The 16844-nt window shown below is 42.5% G+C and overlaps 3 protein-coding genes and 1 pseudogene across 3 annotated transcripts; all 4 read left to right on the top strand.

Annotated features, from left to right (window-relative positions):
• The first annotated feature begins 1820 nt into the window (after nucleotides 1-1820).
• Nucleotides 1821-2863, top strand: LOC116215357 (splicing factor YJU2-like). Its single transcript, XM_031551039.1, has one exon. It carries the CDS (start codon nucleotides 1876-1878, stop codon nucleotides 2494-2496), a length of 621 nt encoding a protein of 206 aa, XP_031406899.1. The 5' UTR covers nucleotides 1821-1875; the 3' UTR covers nucleotides 2497-2863.
• A 1443-nt stretch (nucleotides 2864-4306) lies between these two features.
• LOC116215561 (pentatricopeptide repeat-containing protein At1g62930, chloroplastic-like) lies at nucleotides 4307-5977 on the top strand. The gene has a single exon (XM_031551310.1). The coding sequence runs from the start codon at nucleotides 4307-4309 to the stop codon at nucleotides 5723-5725; it is 1419 nt and encodes a 472-aa protein (XP_031407170.1). The 3' UTR covers nucleotides 5726-5977.
• Nucleotides 5978-8150: 2173 nt separating this feature from the next.
• On the top strand, nucleotides 8151-10354 carry LOC116213668 (annotated as a pseudogene).
• Nucleotides 10355-10994: 640 nt separating this feature from the next.
• On the top strand, nucleotides 10995-16445 carry LOC116214028 (testis-expressed protein 2). The gene is made up of 7 exons (XM_031549241.1): nucleotides 10995-11575; nucleotides 12692-12921; nucleotides 13273-13936; nucleotides 14375-14720; nucleotides 14865-14965; nucleotides 15058-15252; nucleotides 15537-16445. The coding sequence occupies exons 1-7, from the start codon at nucleotides 11387-11389 to the stop codon at nucleotides 16179-16181; spliced, it is 2370 nt and encodes a 789-aa protein (XP_031405101.1). The 5' UTR covers nucleotides 10995-11386; the 3' UTR covers nucleotides 16182-16445.
• The last annotated feature ends 399 nt before the right edge of the window (nucleotides 16446-16844 follow it).

The following is a 16844-nucleotide window of genomic DNA, read 5'->3' as shown; positions in this document are numbered from 1 at the left end:
TAGTAGGTCTTGGAATTAGTTTCACGGGTAGGAAATTTTAAATTTCTGTTCCTTTTTCGCTTCCGTTGCGCCCCGTGGAACTAGCACTAATAAATGTGAATGGCCTACTCCAGCTGAATCCATATATAGTATGTAGGCAGAGACGTTGAACATGGCACTCTCCTAGTCAATCGATGTCGATAACGCCTTTCTTTCCCCCGAAAATTGGTCCGCCGACTTCATCGACTGCTGTCGGGATTAAGATCGCCCCTTATTTTTGCTAATACTATAGAGACAATATATTGTGTCTGCTTTTGATACACTTTCTGGGCATATGAGTTAAGAAAGTGGTTGTCTTTTTTTGGTTTAATCTATGGTATTCGGTAGTTCAATTAAGCATTGATTAATTTAGTCAAGTTGGGTAGGCTCACTAAGGGGTAAGGCTCTCATAGTATGAATTTTTTCCAATCACAAAATCCATACTCAAGACCTTATTTAAGGGAAATAAACGTCGAATCACTTAAACCAACTCCTGTTGGTAGGACAGTAGTTCTCTTTTAAGGTCACTGTGTTACATCAATAAGAATGTGTAAGTAAGATTAACGTGGGACTGTATGTGCCAAGTTGGTTCTTCTGTACAATATAGCGCTTCATGTTGGGGCACCACAGACACCGATCAAGACATCACAGGTATGGCCACAGATTGATCGTGCACTAACTGCAGCGTCTCTCGAATAATAATCCTCGCTCGAACTAAACTCGAGCCATTAGCAACACATTTGTGGTTTTGGTCAATCGATCCTACCGAGTTGCGATTCTCATCGCAACCTCAATCATGCGTGATCGAACCAAGTTGGCTCACGGAGACCAACCCAAACTGGCCGACGGCCCCGTTGGCTTTTAGGAGAACAAGGTACGACCCATTTCGTTGGGCCACGGGAGCGAGAGGTCCGTAATAAAAAGTTGGGCCACAACACCAAATAGGTATTGGTCGGCTGGTGTTCGGCGAAGCTGGTTTATGCATATGAAATAACTGGATATGATGTGGGAGCATGTGCCACGATACGGTGGATTGCCCAACAAAGAAGATAAAGTCCAAGACAAAATTATTTCCATTCATGGAGATGCTACAACATAAAGATGATTTTTTATTTCCTCTGTTAATTTTCTAAAAAGAGGATATATTCATAACGATTAAGTTTGGGAAGAGAATTTCATAATTTCCTAATTTATGTTTAGGAAGTATCTTAAATGTTAGATTCCTATTATATATATAAAAAAAAGTTTCTTAATTATCGATTTCATATTTTAAGAGTCTAGGTAGTTGTCTTGAATCTATAAATAGAGATTTATTCTCATTGTAAGAGAACATTTAGTAGATTAATGATATTGGAGTTTGTTTTGAGCATTCACGTTCTGTATCTCTCGGATTCCCCTAAAGTGGTAAATATTGTTTCTGTATCATTGGATTGGCCTACCAAGGTGGTAATTTGGCCTCCGAAAGTGGTGATTCGGATACACGATTCTTAGAGTGGTGATATTTATATCTCTAAGATAGTGTTTTATCCTGAATTTCTGTTTCTACGGTGGTGATATCTATATGCTTTTGAGTTTGAAGTCTCGACCCCTCCTTCCACATTGATCATTCCATACCGTCCCAGTATCAGGAGAATTGAAGGACTTCTTCGCAAATAAACAAACATTTGAGGACTAAAGAGCAATTGAAACTTGCCCCGCCTTCTAGCGGTTTTTTAACCATACGCGAACCTATAAATTTGAAGTTTCCCGGCTTCATTGAGGAGACTTTGCCGGCGACTTCCGGTTCCGATTAGACGACCGGAGATTTCTGCAAAGATCGAGCTTTCGAAGTAGGAAGCTTTACATCGACCAGAGGAGATGGGAGAGAGGAAGGTTCTCAACAAGTACTATCCGCCTGACTTTGATCCATCCAAGCTGAAGCGGATTAGTGATCTAGGGCACCAGGGCCGGGTCCGGATGATGCTCCCAATGAGTGGGCGATGCAAGGCTTGCAGATGTTTCATCTATGCAGGGACAAAGTTTAATTCTCGTATGGAGATTGCCGGGGATTACTTGGGGATCAAGGTATTCCGGTTCTACTTCAAGTTCACTAACTGCCTCTCGGAGTTTACAGTAAAGACGGACCCAAAGAACTTGGGCTATACTGTGGAGACCGGCGTGACGAGGAGCTTTGAGCCCGGGCGAATGGAGGATGAGGAGGCGAACAGGGTGAAGAGGAAGAGGGTGGCTGAGGAGGCAGCAGTAGGTGATGTCATGAAATCTCTAGAGAATCGGGCTAGAGAGTCGAAGCGAAAAATGGATGTTCTTGCTGCGCTCGATGAGATCAAATCTCTGAATTCCCGGCACGCAAAAGTCAGTGTGGATAAAATGCTGGAGAACCTGTGGTGCTTGTCTGCGGAGAAGGAAGTGGAGTTGGAAAAAGAGGACGAAGCGCTCGTCAAATCAATACTGTTTCATATATCGAAGGGTTCCGTGTGAAGACTAAACCATGGTGGTGATGCCGAGGATGAAGACAAACCTGCTCGCGATGCTTCTAACAAGGGGAAGAAAACGGAACAATCATCTGCTATTGCATCGATCAGCAGCTCGAGCAATAAAGGAAAGCAAAGTGGTTCTAAGGGAATTTGCCGTCTGGAATCTGTTTTCAGCTCTTCTGTTGTTCGGGTGTCAGTGGTAAAGAAGCCTACTTCACGACTTGGGGAGATCACGAAAGGGGTGGAGGACGAGCTTGTTAGTGCAGAAACAGGGCTGCAGTCTCTCTGTCGAAGCTACGGAAGTGACGATGACGAGTGAGTACATCATCCGGTCTTCAACATGGAAGCATAAAGCTCTCTCTTTTATGCTTAGCCACTGTCATAAGAATCCATTTGGTAAGAAAATGAATTTTATTCGAGTTGCAATTTATTCATATTCCAGTTGCTGCTTCGTTCTTGATTCGATTAGCTTAAATAACGACTTTGCTCCAATGTTAGGCTGAGGACTTAAAGAATGCTGAATGAGATGCAATTTTTACACGTTCTTGTATAAAATCTGATTTAAGTAGTACAGAATGCGTGTTCTTCGCCGAAAAGAGGATGCTGCTGATGGTCATGGTGACTCAGAAACCCGAATTCGGGATTGAACTGTATGTCTTTTTCAGAATGTACCCAACTCAGGTGCATATCGGCATCGCCTTTGAAGATTCTTCCTTGTTGCCTGTTAATCTGTTTGATGGATTTTTACACTTGCTATGTAGAATTTGCTCAGACAAGCTGTCGGAACCAACCTCGGTGTTTCAACCTTGATCGGGGCGGAACATTCTCTGTTTCGCACAATTTATTGCAGACGAAAAGGTAATAAGGACTGCCAAGCTGAAGCCTCCATGCTGCAAATGTTCGGAAATCTAGTCTTTCTTTTGTGATCGAGTGGGAGACCCTTCCACAAGGTATGCCACAAATAGAACAAACAATCATATATACCAAATCACTGGCTACTCGAACCTGTGGAAGAGGAGTCGGATATCAACGTGATGTTGTGACCTCCACAGAATGGTCGAAGGCGATCGATCTCGACTAACAATTTTAAAGCTGTACTCGTGATACTTTAAAATCGAAGACCCCTCTATTTCGAACTTGATATAATGTAGAATTTTAAATATAATTTAATCATGTAACTCATTCGGGAAAACGGAAAATGATTTCTTCATCCATCAATATCCTATAGCTTGAGGAGCTGATTTTTTATTCTTTCAAGTATCAAAGTTTGGGGACTCATTTGACAATACGAAAGTCTTGGGGGAGTGGAAGGAGTTTTTCTCCCTTTCTTCTTCCTTCGTTCCTTCCTGTTCCTTCCTGAGCTATCCGACATGCTCGCAGATGGCGGCGGGGAGGTGCTTGAGAAGATGTGCTCCCTCCGTTCATTCGGTTGTTTCAGAATGTCTCCGAGCTTCTCCGCTGCTCCTTCAACCCGTAAGTTGTCTCTTCCGCAGCAGCGACGGTCTTCCTCTTCTCCATTCATCTCTCTGCAGTCATGGTTTCTGCTCTAGCAGTGCAATTTCTGAGGGGAAGAATGCTGATCTATTCTTGGATGATGTGAGGTACAGATGCAAGAACGGTGGTCTGAGAAACCTCGACCACGCCTTGACTTGCTTCGACAGAATGATGGGAATCCGTCCGTTGCCTTCAGTTGCTGATTTTAACCTCATCTTGGGGGTCATTGTTCGGATGAAGCACTACGCCGCCGCTATCAGGCTAATAAGAAAGATGGATAAGGCGGGTGTTGAGTTAGCCTTCATAGTTTCAGTATTTGGATGAACTGTGTGTGCTGTTTGAAAAGGGTGGATCTTGGATTTGGTGTTATGGGCAGAATGCTGAAGCTCGGGTTTAAGCCGGACTTGGTGGCCTTGAACATTCTGATCAATGGACTCTGCATCGAGGGGAAACTTTCGAGAGCTGTGCAATTAGTTGATTTTATGGAGTTTAGAGGCTACGAACCTGATGCGGTCACCTATGGAACAATAATTAAGGGCATTGTGAGGACGGGCAAGACGTCTCTGGCCCTTGGGTTGCTCCAGAAGTGGAAGGGCAGAAGCTGCAGGCTTGATGTTGTTACGTACAACACTGTAGTCGAGGGCCTTTGCAAGGAAGGAAGATTGACAGAGGCTTTTCAACTCTTCAGCAGGATGACAGATAAAGGTGTTCAACCCAATGTTGTCACTTACAACTCCCTGATTCATGCTATTTGCTCCGAAGGACGATGGGAAGACGTTGAGGTACTTTTGCAGGGAATGACCCAAAAGGATATCATTCCGAATGTGCTAACCTTCAACATAGTTATAGATGCACTATGTAAGGATGGGATGCTTTCGGAAGCAGAATCTGCTTTTCATGCTATGATTCGAAGAGGTATCGAGCCTGTTGTTGTCACGTACAGTTCTCTGATTGCTGGATACCGTCTTCATAATAGAATGGATGATGCTGAGAATTTATTTAATTCAATGGTTGAAAATGGTTGCCTCCCTGATGACATTACTTACAATACAATGATAGATGGATATTGCAAGGGGAAAGCAATGGATAAAGCAGTGTATATGTATCATCAAATGCTTGAAAAGGGTCTGATTCCAACCATTGTAACATACAACACTCTCATTGGCGGCTTTTGTCAGATTGGAAACATGCAGGCTGCAGAGGAACATCTTAGGAAGATGCAAAATGTCGGTCACCCTCCAACCATTCAGACATGTTCTATCCTCTTGGACGGATACTGTAAACACGGTCATCTTGATAGGGCAATGACCATGTTTCAGCAATTAGAAGATCGAGGGATCGGTCCCAGCATCATCATCTACACTATCCTCATAAAAGGATTGTGCTACGCCAGGAAAGTTGAGGACGCTAAGAGACTCTTTAGAACCATGCTCAGGAACGGGTGCCAACCTGATGTAGTGATCTTTAACACGCTCATGAACGGATTATGTAAGGAAGGCCATGCAGATGAGGCCAGTAAGTTGCTCCAAGAAATGGGAGAGAGAGGATGTTCCCTAAATGCCACCTCTTACAACATTCTGATTAGGGCCGCTCTTCAGAACAATGAAGAGTTAATCGCTCTAGAGCTTCTCCGCAAAATGCGTGGTAGTGGCTTTGTTGTTGATGCATCTACTGCGGAACTGCTCTTGGATGACAGATTGGACTCAAACTTTCTCCAACTCATACAGAAGCTCCCATAGAATCTTATTTTCTAGCTGATAGCTTTTTGTTGAAACCAGTGTGATATTTCGTTGGATTTAATTGTATATTATGTTATATATCTATAGATTTGCTAGAAGAAAGCATGAGAGTGAGGGTTGTAACATTTGCTTGTTTGCTGATGGAAAGCGTTTGAAAATATATCTCTGTGTTTTGTATATTTTGCATCATTCAATTCCTGTTTATCGAATGTAATATTATGTTTCTTTAAAATATGTAGAATATTCAAAGGGCCTCTTTTTTTCAGCTTCAGCCACCATTTATTTTGCGGTCTATTTATTTTCTCGAATAGTGCCCTAGGCTCTCCTTACAGGCTGTAGGTAGGGTTCTCGCTTATTATACAGGCTTTCTGGTTTTTGATGTAATGCTGAACTCCTTTGTGCTGGTTTAGAAAAAAATTAAGAGCAGGAGTTGATTGAGAATTCAAGCTTTAAGAAAGGCTTGCTCTTCCTTATTAGATACTTTGGCTTACCGCTACTTTCCTCGAAGCTTTCAGAGTTCAAAATTGTGTGAAGATTAACTGATGGTGATGATTCCGAGGATGAAGAGGATCTCACGTACTTCTAACAGGAGGATCCTCGGCCGTCGCATTCAATGGTGGCTTGATCAATCAAGGGAAACGAAGTGGTTCACAGGGAGGTTGCAGACTTGCAGTCCATTGTTTTGGTGCTTCTGTTGTTGCAGAGAGACAAGGAGGGACTTTCAAGCCAAAGCCTCTATGCTGCACGTGTTCCGCATTTTGTCCTCGAGGTTGGTTTCTTATCCTGAGGCCTTGTAGGCATCCCTTTCATTATCGGTTGATCTGATCGATTGATTGATGGCTCATTTCACAGTAAGGTTGATCTGATTGATTGATTGACGGCTCATTTCCCAGTAAGACTTTCTCGAGGTTGGCTTGTTATCCTAAGGCCCAGTAGGTATCCCTCTCTCTATCCGGTTGATCTGGTCGATTGATCAACGGCTCATTTCACGGTAAGATGTTTTAGACACTGCCTTCGGCAAGTTTTAAAGAAGTCTCGCTCCATTTTAGATGTTCCAGTAATCCATTTTGTTTGGATTTGTGTTGCTTGTTGCGTCTATCCGCGCTCATCGCATGATAGTTTAGTTTGATTCATACCAAAGCCATCATCAAATAGAATTTTGCAGAAGTTGCTGCAGATTTTCCTAAAGAAATCCGTCGAATGAAGGACTTCTATATCGATTTCTCTCCATGCCTTAACGGAACATAATGCACACCCGTCTTGGAATCCTTATGACCATCTTGTTCATCAATATGCTCAACTTCCCTTCATTGTTTGTGAGAAACTCCTCTCCAGGTACCAGGAAGCAATCAAGTGGACCGTATCGGATTGCCAGGACAGTTGAGCAGTCCTTTTTCCGGCAGCTGTTAAAATGATTCATCCTCCAACTCGTGCTTCCGCCCTATTAGAGAACGCCTAATGCCGTGCTGGTGGCAGAGCTCGGTCCTCGGATTTCCCGAGTCCTTACAGAGAACGAATCTCAGGCTTTCGGACCATAAAAATGAACTGATCACCGGAAGAAACTCTAAGGAGGACTTATCCTGGGATGAAATCGAAACAACAGTAAAAATTGAAATCCCAAAACAAACGGGTCTCTGATAAAATTTGTCAGCGTCGAGCATCAGATGATGTGGCTATACAGAAAGGACGAAATCAGTATATAGAAGGGAATAAGAACAGAGCTACCTGACGAAAACGGAGAGTAAGCACGACAGTGGGGCTGCTCCGCCCTGACACGCGGCGGAGCAGCCTCACCTGACGGCCACGACTCCCCACGCCCTCACCCTGTCGATTCTCTGCATAAATTTGCAGGTATCATAATCGCAACAAGAACAAACAAGAACCCTCCAATCATTACCCAAATTTAAAAACTCACCCACCAAAAAAAGAAAAAGAAAAACCTTCCCCTGTTCTTCGTTACATTCATTCTACCTCCGTCTGCTTCAGTTCACCTCATCTTCCTCCTCTGATCCCGCCATTGATGATCTTTCTTGAGACCCTTTGAGCAGAATTTGAAAATACTAAGCAGAAACTTATGTTTGTGATGTTGAAATGGTTAATTGAATTGAAGATCCTGGGATGTCTCCGAAACCGGAAGCTGCAATCTGTCCGCTGATCGGAGGTTGCCTTTTTTGTTGAAATTTTGAAATAATTTATTAATGAGAATGCGATAGATTCCTTATTTGGTGAGTTGTGGAGTGCAATCACAGGGATTTACGTACAATCCGTATTATCTCAGCTCCCCGTTCTTTGTGATCTGTATACAGAACAGAGCATGAACACTGAAACAGAGAATCTTATGAAATAATAGTGGTTGGGATGGTAACGAGATTCATCAACTGGGTTGATAGAGAGGAGAATTTTGGTGAGAAGAATTGAATTTGAAATGCCGGCTTCCACAGGTTGGGGTAACCTGCAACGGTTTCTCGACTCGGTCGCGCCGACAGCTCCTTCCAGAACTGTTTACCGGGTAATCGTAGTTTATTCCTCCTCATTTGGTCGAATCTGTGTTTTCCCTTAGCAGTTTCATTTTCATCTGTTCTTGTTGCCATTATGATCGTTTATAATTTGCAATTTCGTCGACACGGATTGGTGAAGATTTAAGTATTTTTGAGCATAGGATGGTCCTCGATTCGTATTGCTCACTTGAGCTTTCGATAATTGAGTGCAGAGTTGCATGCCTGATGAGACAAATCTCCAGTGGCAACCCTTTGATGATAAGGATCGGATCCAGTAATTTGCGCTGAAGGATCTCTGGGAGAGGTACGGGGAATGGAGTGCGTTCCAGGCCGAGAGCAGAGCAACCTTGAAGACCAGGGTGACCGTTAAGCAATACTATACCCCTTACTTATCGGCCCTCCAGATCTACATTGCCGCCAAGTTGGTTGTTGCGGCCTCTAGGTACATTAAGCCTCTCTACACATACTGTTCCTAAATTGTGATCGAAGGTGATTAGAGCGAGTTGAGTTTCCTCCCTGTAGGAACAGAAGAGAGGGCGATGGACCGGTGGAGATGGACAGTCTACAAGTGAGGACAGTGGGAGCAGTGACCTGTCAAGGTAGCTGAGCACGGACTCCAGTAACACTTGGGATAGCGTGTTGGAGGACTTGAGCTCGGACCAGGGAGGCTTATGCTCGAACAGGGATCGGTTTGGGGACATCTACTTGGAGTACTTCGAGATGTCTTCTCCATACTGGAAGATTGCCCTTCCTAGATAAAGTATTAACAGCCCTTGCCTCTATGCTTCTTCGTCATCTGTACATCATGCAGTACGAATGTTATAAATTCAATAATGTGTGATGGACTTGAAACTTGATATCAGGAACTTAGTGCCATGTTAAATTCGGATAGGAGTTCAGTGAAGTTTCATTATTAATTGGAACTAGATAATCACTGCCCTCTGAATTTTCAGATGAATGAACTGGTGAAGAGTCGGGAGGAGCTGAAGTCACTAACGAGCCTGGATATATCTCCGGCTAGTTGGATGGCAGTTGCTTGGTAAGCACGAGAAGTCAGTTTTTGTCAATGCAGCAGCAGATAACTTCTGCAATGGCTCGGAAGAATGAGCTTCGATTTTTTAAGTACACAAAGTACAGATTGTTTTTCTCCATGTTTCTTTAATTCCCCTTGGGGGTGTTTAATTCCATGGAGTTCTCTTCCTTCTCAGGTACCCCATTTACCATATCCCTAACATAAACGATAAAAATTAGTCGACGTGCTTCCTTACGTACCATACACTGTCATCAACTTTCCTAGGCACATTTCCAAATAACCGAATATGATCCTCTCTTAACTGATGTAACAGATTGCTCTGGTTATGTGAAAGGAAGTTCACCAAACTGCTTCAAAGCCCAAATTGCAGTTCAGTTTGGCTGTGTACGAGCAGCATCTTGTCTCATTCCTAGATCGATCCTGGGACTTGATCCGGTCTTTCTGTTCTATCTCGGCGTTGCAGATGACTGTGACAAGTCATCAGACAAGATTTCACTCTTTCCATTCGGGATAGCGATTTACAAGATGCAAGGAGACCTTTGGTTAACACCTAGAACAGCTGAACACGTAAGGTTCATGGATCTTCAGAGAGCAGCAAGCTCATGGCTCAAGCAGTTCAATGTCTACCACCATGACTCGAGCTTCTTCGCCTGCCACTCTAACATGTAAATTGGTCTTCGGTAGGTTCTCAAATTAGTTTTCTTATCAAGCTTCAGTTAATCGGTCCAGGTACAGTATGATCATCTCTCTGAGGCTATGAGAGATGGGAAGTTGTGGCTTTTGTGTACCTTGAAGAAGAAGCAAAGAGGGTTCTTCGGAGAGTCTTTTCTTGATTCGGTTTTGAGATCGACTCTTTCGGATTGACTCAATCATGTCAGTGTAGGTCCATCGGTAATGAAGAGTGGGACTCGCATAAATCAATGGAGGCGATCGACACGGTTTAGTCGGATCTTTTTAAGCTGATCTTGGCCGTAATTTGTCTTGTTTCATGAACTTTTCTTTTGACAATTCTCCCGTTCAGACCCAGACATTTTCTATAAACCAAATTGCAATGTACATGTACATTTTGTGCAAAAGCTCATCCGATTGTTTCGTTTTTGCGAGAGTTGTACATAAACGTGCTCAAATTGTATCTCGGTCTAGCATATATGCTACGTGGGAAGAATGACGAAATTCAAAATGTCTACCATAAATATGCCAAGTTAAGCTTCTAACTGTTCATCATTTTTTCGGCGACCCTCAAAATTCAGCTTGGAGATAGGCGTGTGATGAAACTTGAACGAGTTCGAACACCTCCATCATACTCACTCAACATGTTGTATTCGCAACTCACATAACTAATCAAATTATCGAAAATGAGGAGGAAGACGACTCTAGAAGGAAGCTCAATACCATCTGATATAACGTGTTACACAACATTTTCTTCGTACTTACCTGAGATACACGAGTCTTGTCTTAAAATGTCGTAAAATTTAAAATTTGATAAAACATAATCGAGCAATTCGACAAAGGGAGAGGAAACCACAAGTCTAGAAATGAGTTGGATAGCCCAAAGAAAAGAAGACGGTATGATTAGGTCACCCAGAACAAGAAGAGTCCTTCCCTTCTCATTAATGGGACAGCTTAAACGACTTGGTAACGAAGGTTCCTCATTTCCTTTAAGATATTCCGCAATTCGAGTTCCTTGTCGTTGTCGGTCGGACAAATTCCAGATTATTAATTTAATTTAATTCAATTACCCCGCTGAAAATTCCATCTTTATCCCCAGTTTTTGTTGGTGGAATTACCATATTTTCTGCAGCTGAATTGCAAAGGAGGAAAAGATTGCTTCTTGCACTAAAGCATCTCGCATCAATCAACGAGGAACGCGACGGCCCATCTCTTGCTGCTGCTGCTGCTTGCCCCATGCGAATAAATGGCGACAGCCCATTAACGGTTTCTCTCTTTTCCACCTTTCCCACGCTGAGATTTCAGGGAGAAAAGAACGGGGCATCCGATTCTTGGGTTCTTGATTCCTCCAATGATGCCCGAGTCCCCGGTTATTTCTACAGCCGACCCTTCTGGTGAAGCATTGCTCCGCTGATCGGATCATCGGGGACTGGAGTCGGAAGGGGGAAGAGGGATTCTGGGATGTTCATGCTTGTCGTGTTTGTTGTCGGGTTCGTTCTTGGGGCGATTGCTGTTCTTGGTCTTGAAGCTCTTGGGGTTCTGTTTGTGATCAACAAATTGTCTCAAAAGACTCGGAAATTGGAACAGTCTTTGATTGCTGCTAACGATGTTGATTATCTCCTACCCCTTGATTTTCTTCACCCGAAGCAGGTCTGTGACTCTGAGCATTCCAATTTATGTTTTTCTTTTCCCTGTATCTTTTGTACATTTTCAAATTGCATGTGAGAATTTGATCACTGTGCCTAATGAGTTTTATCACTTGAGTTGCTGAATAATAGCTATGATATAAGCTGCAGTATGGAGTTCAGTAGGCATTTTGCCGTGAATGTTACAGTCTTAGCTCGGGGTGTTATGGATCAGTGGAGAAGTCTCAAAATGAAACTGTCACTCCTTTACGATCCTTTTGTACTGAACCGGGCATCAGGGTTGAAGGTTTTAATCATTATCTGAAAAGTTACAATTTTAGGCGTAGTGAAGCCGCTGGAGTTCGTGTTGGAGATAGGGACAATTCGAAATTGGCTGAACTGGGGAAATGAGTTAAGTTCTGCCCTCTGGAGTGCGACAATTGTATGCTGCAGCAGCTGGGATATTTTGATTTGAGTCCCTTGATGTCGGCTTTGGCATGGAATTTTATCAAAAAGGAAATATATACGTTCCCTGATCTGACACTTATTCTGAATCTTACCCTGTTACCTTTATATGTTGGGTGAGATGGAGGATGGGACTTCAAAAGTTACTGAATCATGACTTTACTTAACATTTCTTTATCTCAATGCAATATGAATTTTCACTGTGCTTCAGCTGTTGCATCATTAGATTAAGGCCTCTTGTCTTTTGTTTATATCTTAGCAATGTAGGTTGATGCCAAACTCGTTATGCATATAACTTGGTTGAAATGTATACTGAGATGGTTTTTCTTCTACCATGTAAATTCTGATTCCTAATAATGGTATAACTTGTAATGGTATATACAAGCCTGGATGAACTGCCCATAATAAATGTGAGAGTTTGTTCTTTCTGTTGGTAAAGGATTTTGTTTACTTATTGCCCACTAGCCACTAGAAGGTTTTGCATCTTATAATATATTTTGGTCTATAGAGTTGCTTGAATTTTGAGACAGCGGCAAGAGAGGATAATCTGTACATTAGTGTTGCAAGCGGAAGCGCATTGGACCTTATTTTAATTCTAATGTTGAAGTTGAGATGCCTGCTCTTTCCTTGATACAGAGAAGAAGTACATGATATGTGGATTTATGTCATATTTCAGGGGGATATTTGGATTCTTGAGTCAGAACAAGTCCCGAAGAAATGGTCGGAGAAATTATCACGGGAGCAGGAGAGAAAGAAGTTCTTTGAGGTTTCTCCTGTTCGAAAGCATGCACTCATCAAGGATCACTGGCTTATCCTGACAGAACCAGATGGTTCCCCTTACACCATTCAGTTGAAGGGATGCATAATTGAGGCCGTTTCAGCAACAAATATGCCATCCAGAAAGTGGTAATGTCTCATTACAAGAATTCAATTAATTATTCTTAAGAATGTTTTGAGCCTGTTTGGTTCTTGAGATTTTACAAAAGGTTTTGCATTTTCTTTCTTTTTAAATTTATAAAAAGGAACAAAAACAAGGAAAAGATGTCTTATATTGCTTTTGTAAGACGTTTCTGTAATCGTAAATAGTCATGTGAAAGACAACCAAAGGTTTTATATCTCCTTTTCCTTGGAAAAAAGTAAAAAACTGGAAATTTTCATCACAATATTGTAGCTGTGGACAAATCTTGTTGACTATTTAATTGGGGCATTTGTTGATCAAAGTCTCTTCTGCTTGTCCATCAAATTATTCTAATGCAGGGCTAAAAGATACCCTATCAAAATGCAAAGCAAGACTTCAGCAATCTATAAAGGAAGTAAAACCCTGTACATTTATCTAGATACTTCATGGGATAAGGAGTCATGGTGCAAAGCCCTTCGACTCGCTTCATGTGATGACCATATGCGGCTATCCTGGTTTTCAAAATTGCATGAAGAATACAAGTCTTACGTGAGCACCTTACTGGATGGGTACCCTTCATTTATGAGACCTCAATCGGGATTTTACACGGAGCCAATAGATAAGGAGAACAGATTGGACAGTTCCTCCTCAAAGGTCCGCGTGATATGGAAAAAGCTTGCAAAAAAGGTCTCTAAGGCTGCCGCAGAGAATAATAAGTCCGCATGGGCATCCCTGTCGGGACGCGAAGAGAGGAGGATGAATGAGAGAGTAAGGGGCTACCAAGATTCTATTTCGAGCACGAGCTCGGGCAGCGCCACACCTCTACCGGGCCTTCCTCCACGTAATTCATCATTACCTCGCTCGAGAAGTCAAAGCAACATCTCTGTTGTGTCGGATTCGGACCCAGATGACAGGATCAGCGTGGATGAGGGAACACTCTGTTGGAATCTATTGGTCTCACGGCTCTTCTTCGACGTCAAGAAGAGTGAAAATATCAGGAGGTCTATCCAAGATAGGATTCAGGTTTGTCACTGTTAAATGATGCCTTTCTTTCTTTCTTTCTTTCTTTTTTAGTGAATAGTGAACAAAATACATAGCTAATACATGTTTTACTTTTGGCATTTTCCTACAAGTTTAAGCTTTTACAAGAATCGGTTGTTTAATATGGTATCATAGCATAGGCCTTGGATACAGTCTTGGTAACCTGCTCTTTTGGTTCATCCTTTCTTAACTTTAGGGAAAATGGTTCCATAGATATTTCTTCATGGACCTTTATTCACCTCTTTATGGGCGTCCTAAGAAGATATGGTGGGGAGGTTATTGTGCTGAATTACCAGACTGTCACTGTTTCTTTCTTCATTTTATCGTTGTCTCATATTTTTTTATGAATTTTATGCGTAATTTGTGAACTCACTTTTGTTTTTTTTAACTCTTTTTCTTCCGCTTAATTAATGCATACAGAGGACACTTTCTAACATGAGGACTCCCAATTACATCGGAGAAGTCATCTGCACTAACATTGATCTTGGAAGCCTCCCACCTCACATTCACAGCATGAGAGTTCTTCCATTGGACATGACCGAGATCTGGGCCTTTGAAATTGATCTTGAATATTCAGGTGGCGTGGTTATGGACATTGAAACGAGAATTGAAGTGCAGGAGTTGGATCTTCAGAAAGAGTTAGTCGACCCAAATTCGGAATCGTCGGTTCTTCTAGAAGAGTTTGAGCAGCTCGGGAATCAGTTGAATATCTCCAATGAGAAATCTGATCAAGTAGATCAGAAGGATGAAGGGGATTCCAGAGTTGGTTAGTACAAAAGAACTGAAGAATGTGATTTTACTTACTCTCATTCTCCTTTTATGAACTCAAGGAATTTTTTATTCTCCTAGTTTTTTACTTTTTAACTGTTCGGAAACCCCTTCTTGAAACTCAATTTCCTCTTTTGACCAGATGAGCCAAAAATTTCAAAGACCAATGCTACATCATCAGCACCAAATGTCAAGTCGAGGTGGAAGTCTATGTTAAATTCTGTGGCCAAACAAGTCTCACAGGTGTGTATCCTATTCAGTCACTGCGTTTCTAGCTCTTCCCGAACGTCTCATTTTTCTCTTCTTTATTGACTGTGTGATACTATTCAATGAAGGTGCCACTATCTTTGCGGATAAGGGTAGCATCTCTCCGGGGAACAATCCGTTTCCACGTAAAGCCGCCTCCATCTGATCAGCTGTGGTTCTGTTTCACGTCCATGCCTGATATAGACTTCAACCTCGAGTCATCTGTGGGAGAGCACAAGATTTCTAGCAGTCACGTTGCTCTATTCCTAATAAATCGTTTTAAGGTATGTGTAAGAATGTGCTTAACTAAGTCGACTAGGAAACTTGATCATAAATTTTTTGTAACATCTTTGACCTGTAAGCACTTTTACCATCCATATCTTGGCCGGAATTTGGCTGTTGCGGCCTATAATGGTTACCAGTGATCATCAGTGAGGTCGGACCGAACTGAAGTGGGTGATCTGGCTGATAGAGACCTGCCTTAGTATAATTTTCCAGATCTGACCAGAATTCTCTATCTTTAACATAATATTGTGCCTCTTCTTAGTTGGGTCTCCTGATCATGTAGGCTTCAATGCGGGAAATCATGGTGGCTCCAAACTCTGAGAGCGTGTGGATTCCGTTTATGGTGGCGGAAAACGATGACTGGATCCCAAGAAATACTGCTCCTTTCATATGGCTAAAACCTGACCCTGCTCCCGTGCTTGAGAAGCCTTCCTCTTCCCAGCCAGTCGATGCGAGACCAAACACCAGTCCTGCCAGAGAATCCTCAAGGGATCATTCCGAGAGCAGACCTCAATTGCCAAAACCCACCAAAAGTGAGCAGGCACAAACAACAGCTAGTAGTTCCTCCTCAGATGCCTCCTCGACGGCTGCTGATATTACAAAGCAGAAGCAATCATCTCAAGACCCGACGACCCCACTACTGATGACAAATGATGAAGACCAAGAGGAACGTATAGAGAGTAGAGAATTTCCTGTGAGCGAGTCCTCGTCCAGGTCTGTGAGCCAGTCTCCTTCGAGGTCTGTGAGCATGAGTTCCTTTGGGAGTCAGAACAGTTTGAATTCAGAAGACGACGGGAAGCCAAAGAAGATGGGGAGGAGGGCGAGGATGCTCGACCTCAGGAAGAAGATGGGTGAGAAGATTGAGGAGAAGAGGCGGCACATTGAGGAGAAGGGCAGGACCATCGTCGAGAAGATGCGGGCCCCATAGAATGAAGCCAAGGACCCGATCACTTGGCACGTTTTTTGTAATTAGGTGGTTCAGAAGGTATACTGTCGATGGCATAGGTACATTCATCGGGAAACGAGTCCCGATCATACCGTAAATTCTTTAGGGTGTCCAATTTGAAAATTTGTGAAACGGATAGAATAATATATCTTGAGTACTTGCAGCTTGGCGGCACGATTAAGTTTCCTGTATTCTCCATCATAACAGCACGATTCATTTGATGATATTTCACAATAATTCTGCATATGTTGCGCTCTCTCTGTTAACCTAATCTCATGTTTTTTATTTTCTGAAAGTATCATCAACTAATGGTAAAAATAATGATGGTGGTACTAAATATTCTGGAGGTTCCTTTTCTCGTTCGATAACATATATTATTATAAGGATCCCTTACGATTGCGGAGAATGACTGTTTAGAAGTTTCGGGGACTGTTTGTCGGGGGCTTGTCTTGCCGGAGGTGCCCGCCTGTCCAACAGTGCCGGACGGTACCGCCGACGGACCTTAAAATGTTCCATTGTTATAACCGCAAGCCGATATTTAAAAAAATAAAGAGAGAGAGAGAGAAGAAGAAGAAGAGAAACGTGGAGGGGGTTTTTCGTCTAATGTTCAAAGAAGAGGGATCTTTCTAAAATTATGTAAAGTAC

Source organism: Punica granatum, chromosome 7, assembly GCF_007655135.1.
Source record: "Punica granatum isolate Tunisia-2019 chromosome 7, ASM765513v2, whole genome shotgun sequence".
Lineage (NCBI taxonomy): Eukaryota > Viridiplantae > Streptophyta > Magnoliopsida > Myrtales > Lythraceae > Punica > Punica granatum.
Note: the sequence above shows the minus strand (reverse complement) of the source record. Positions and strands in the feature narration are given on the sequence as shown.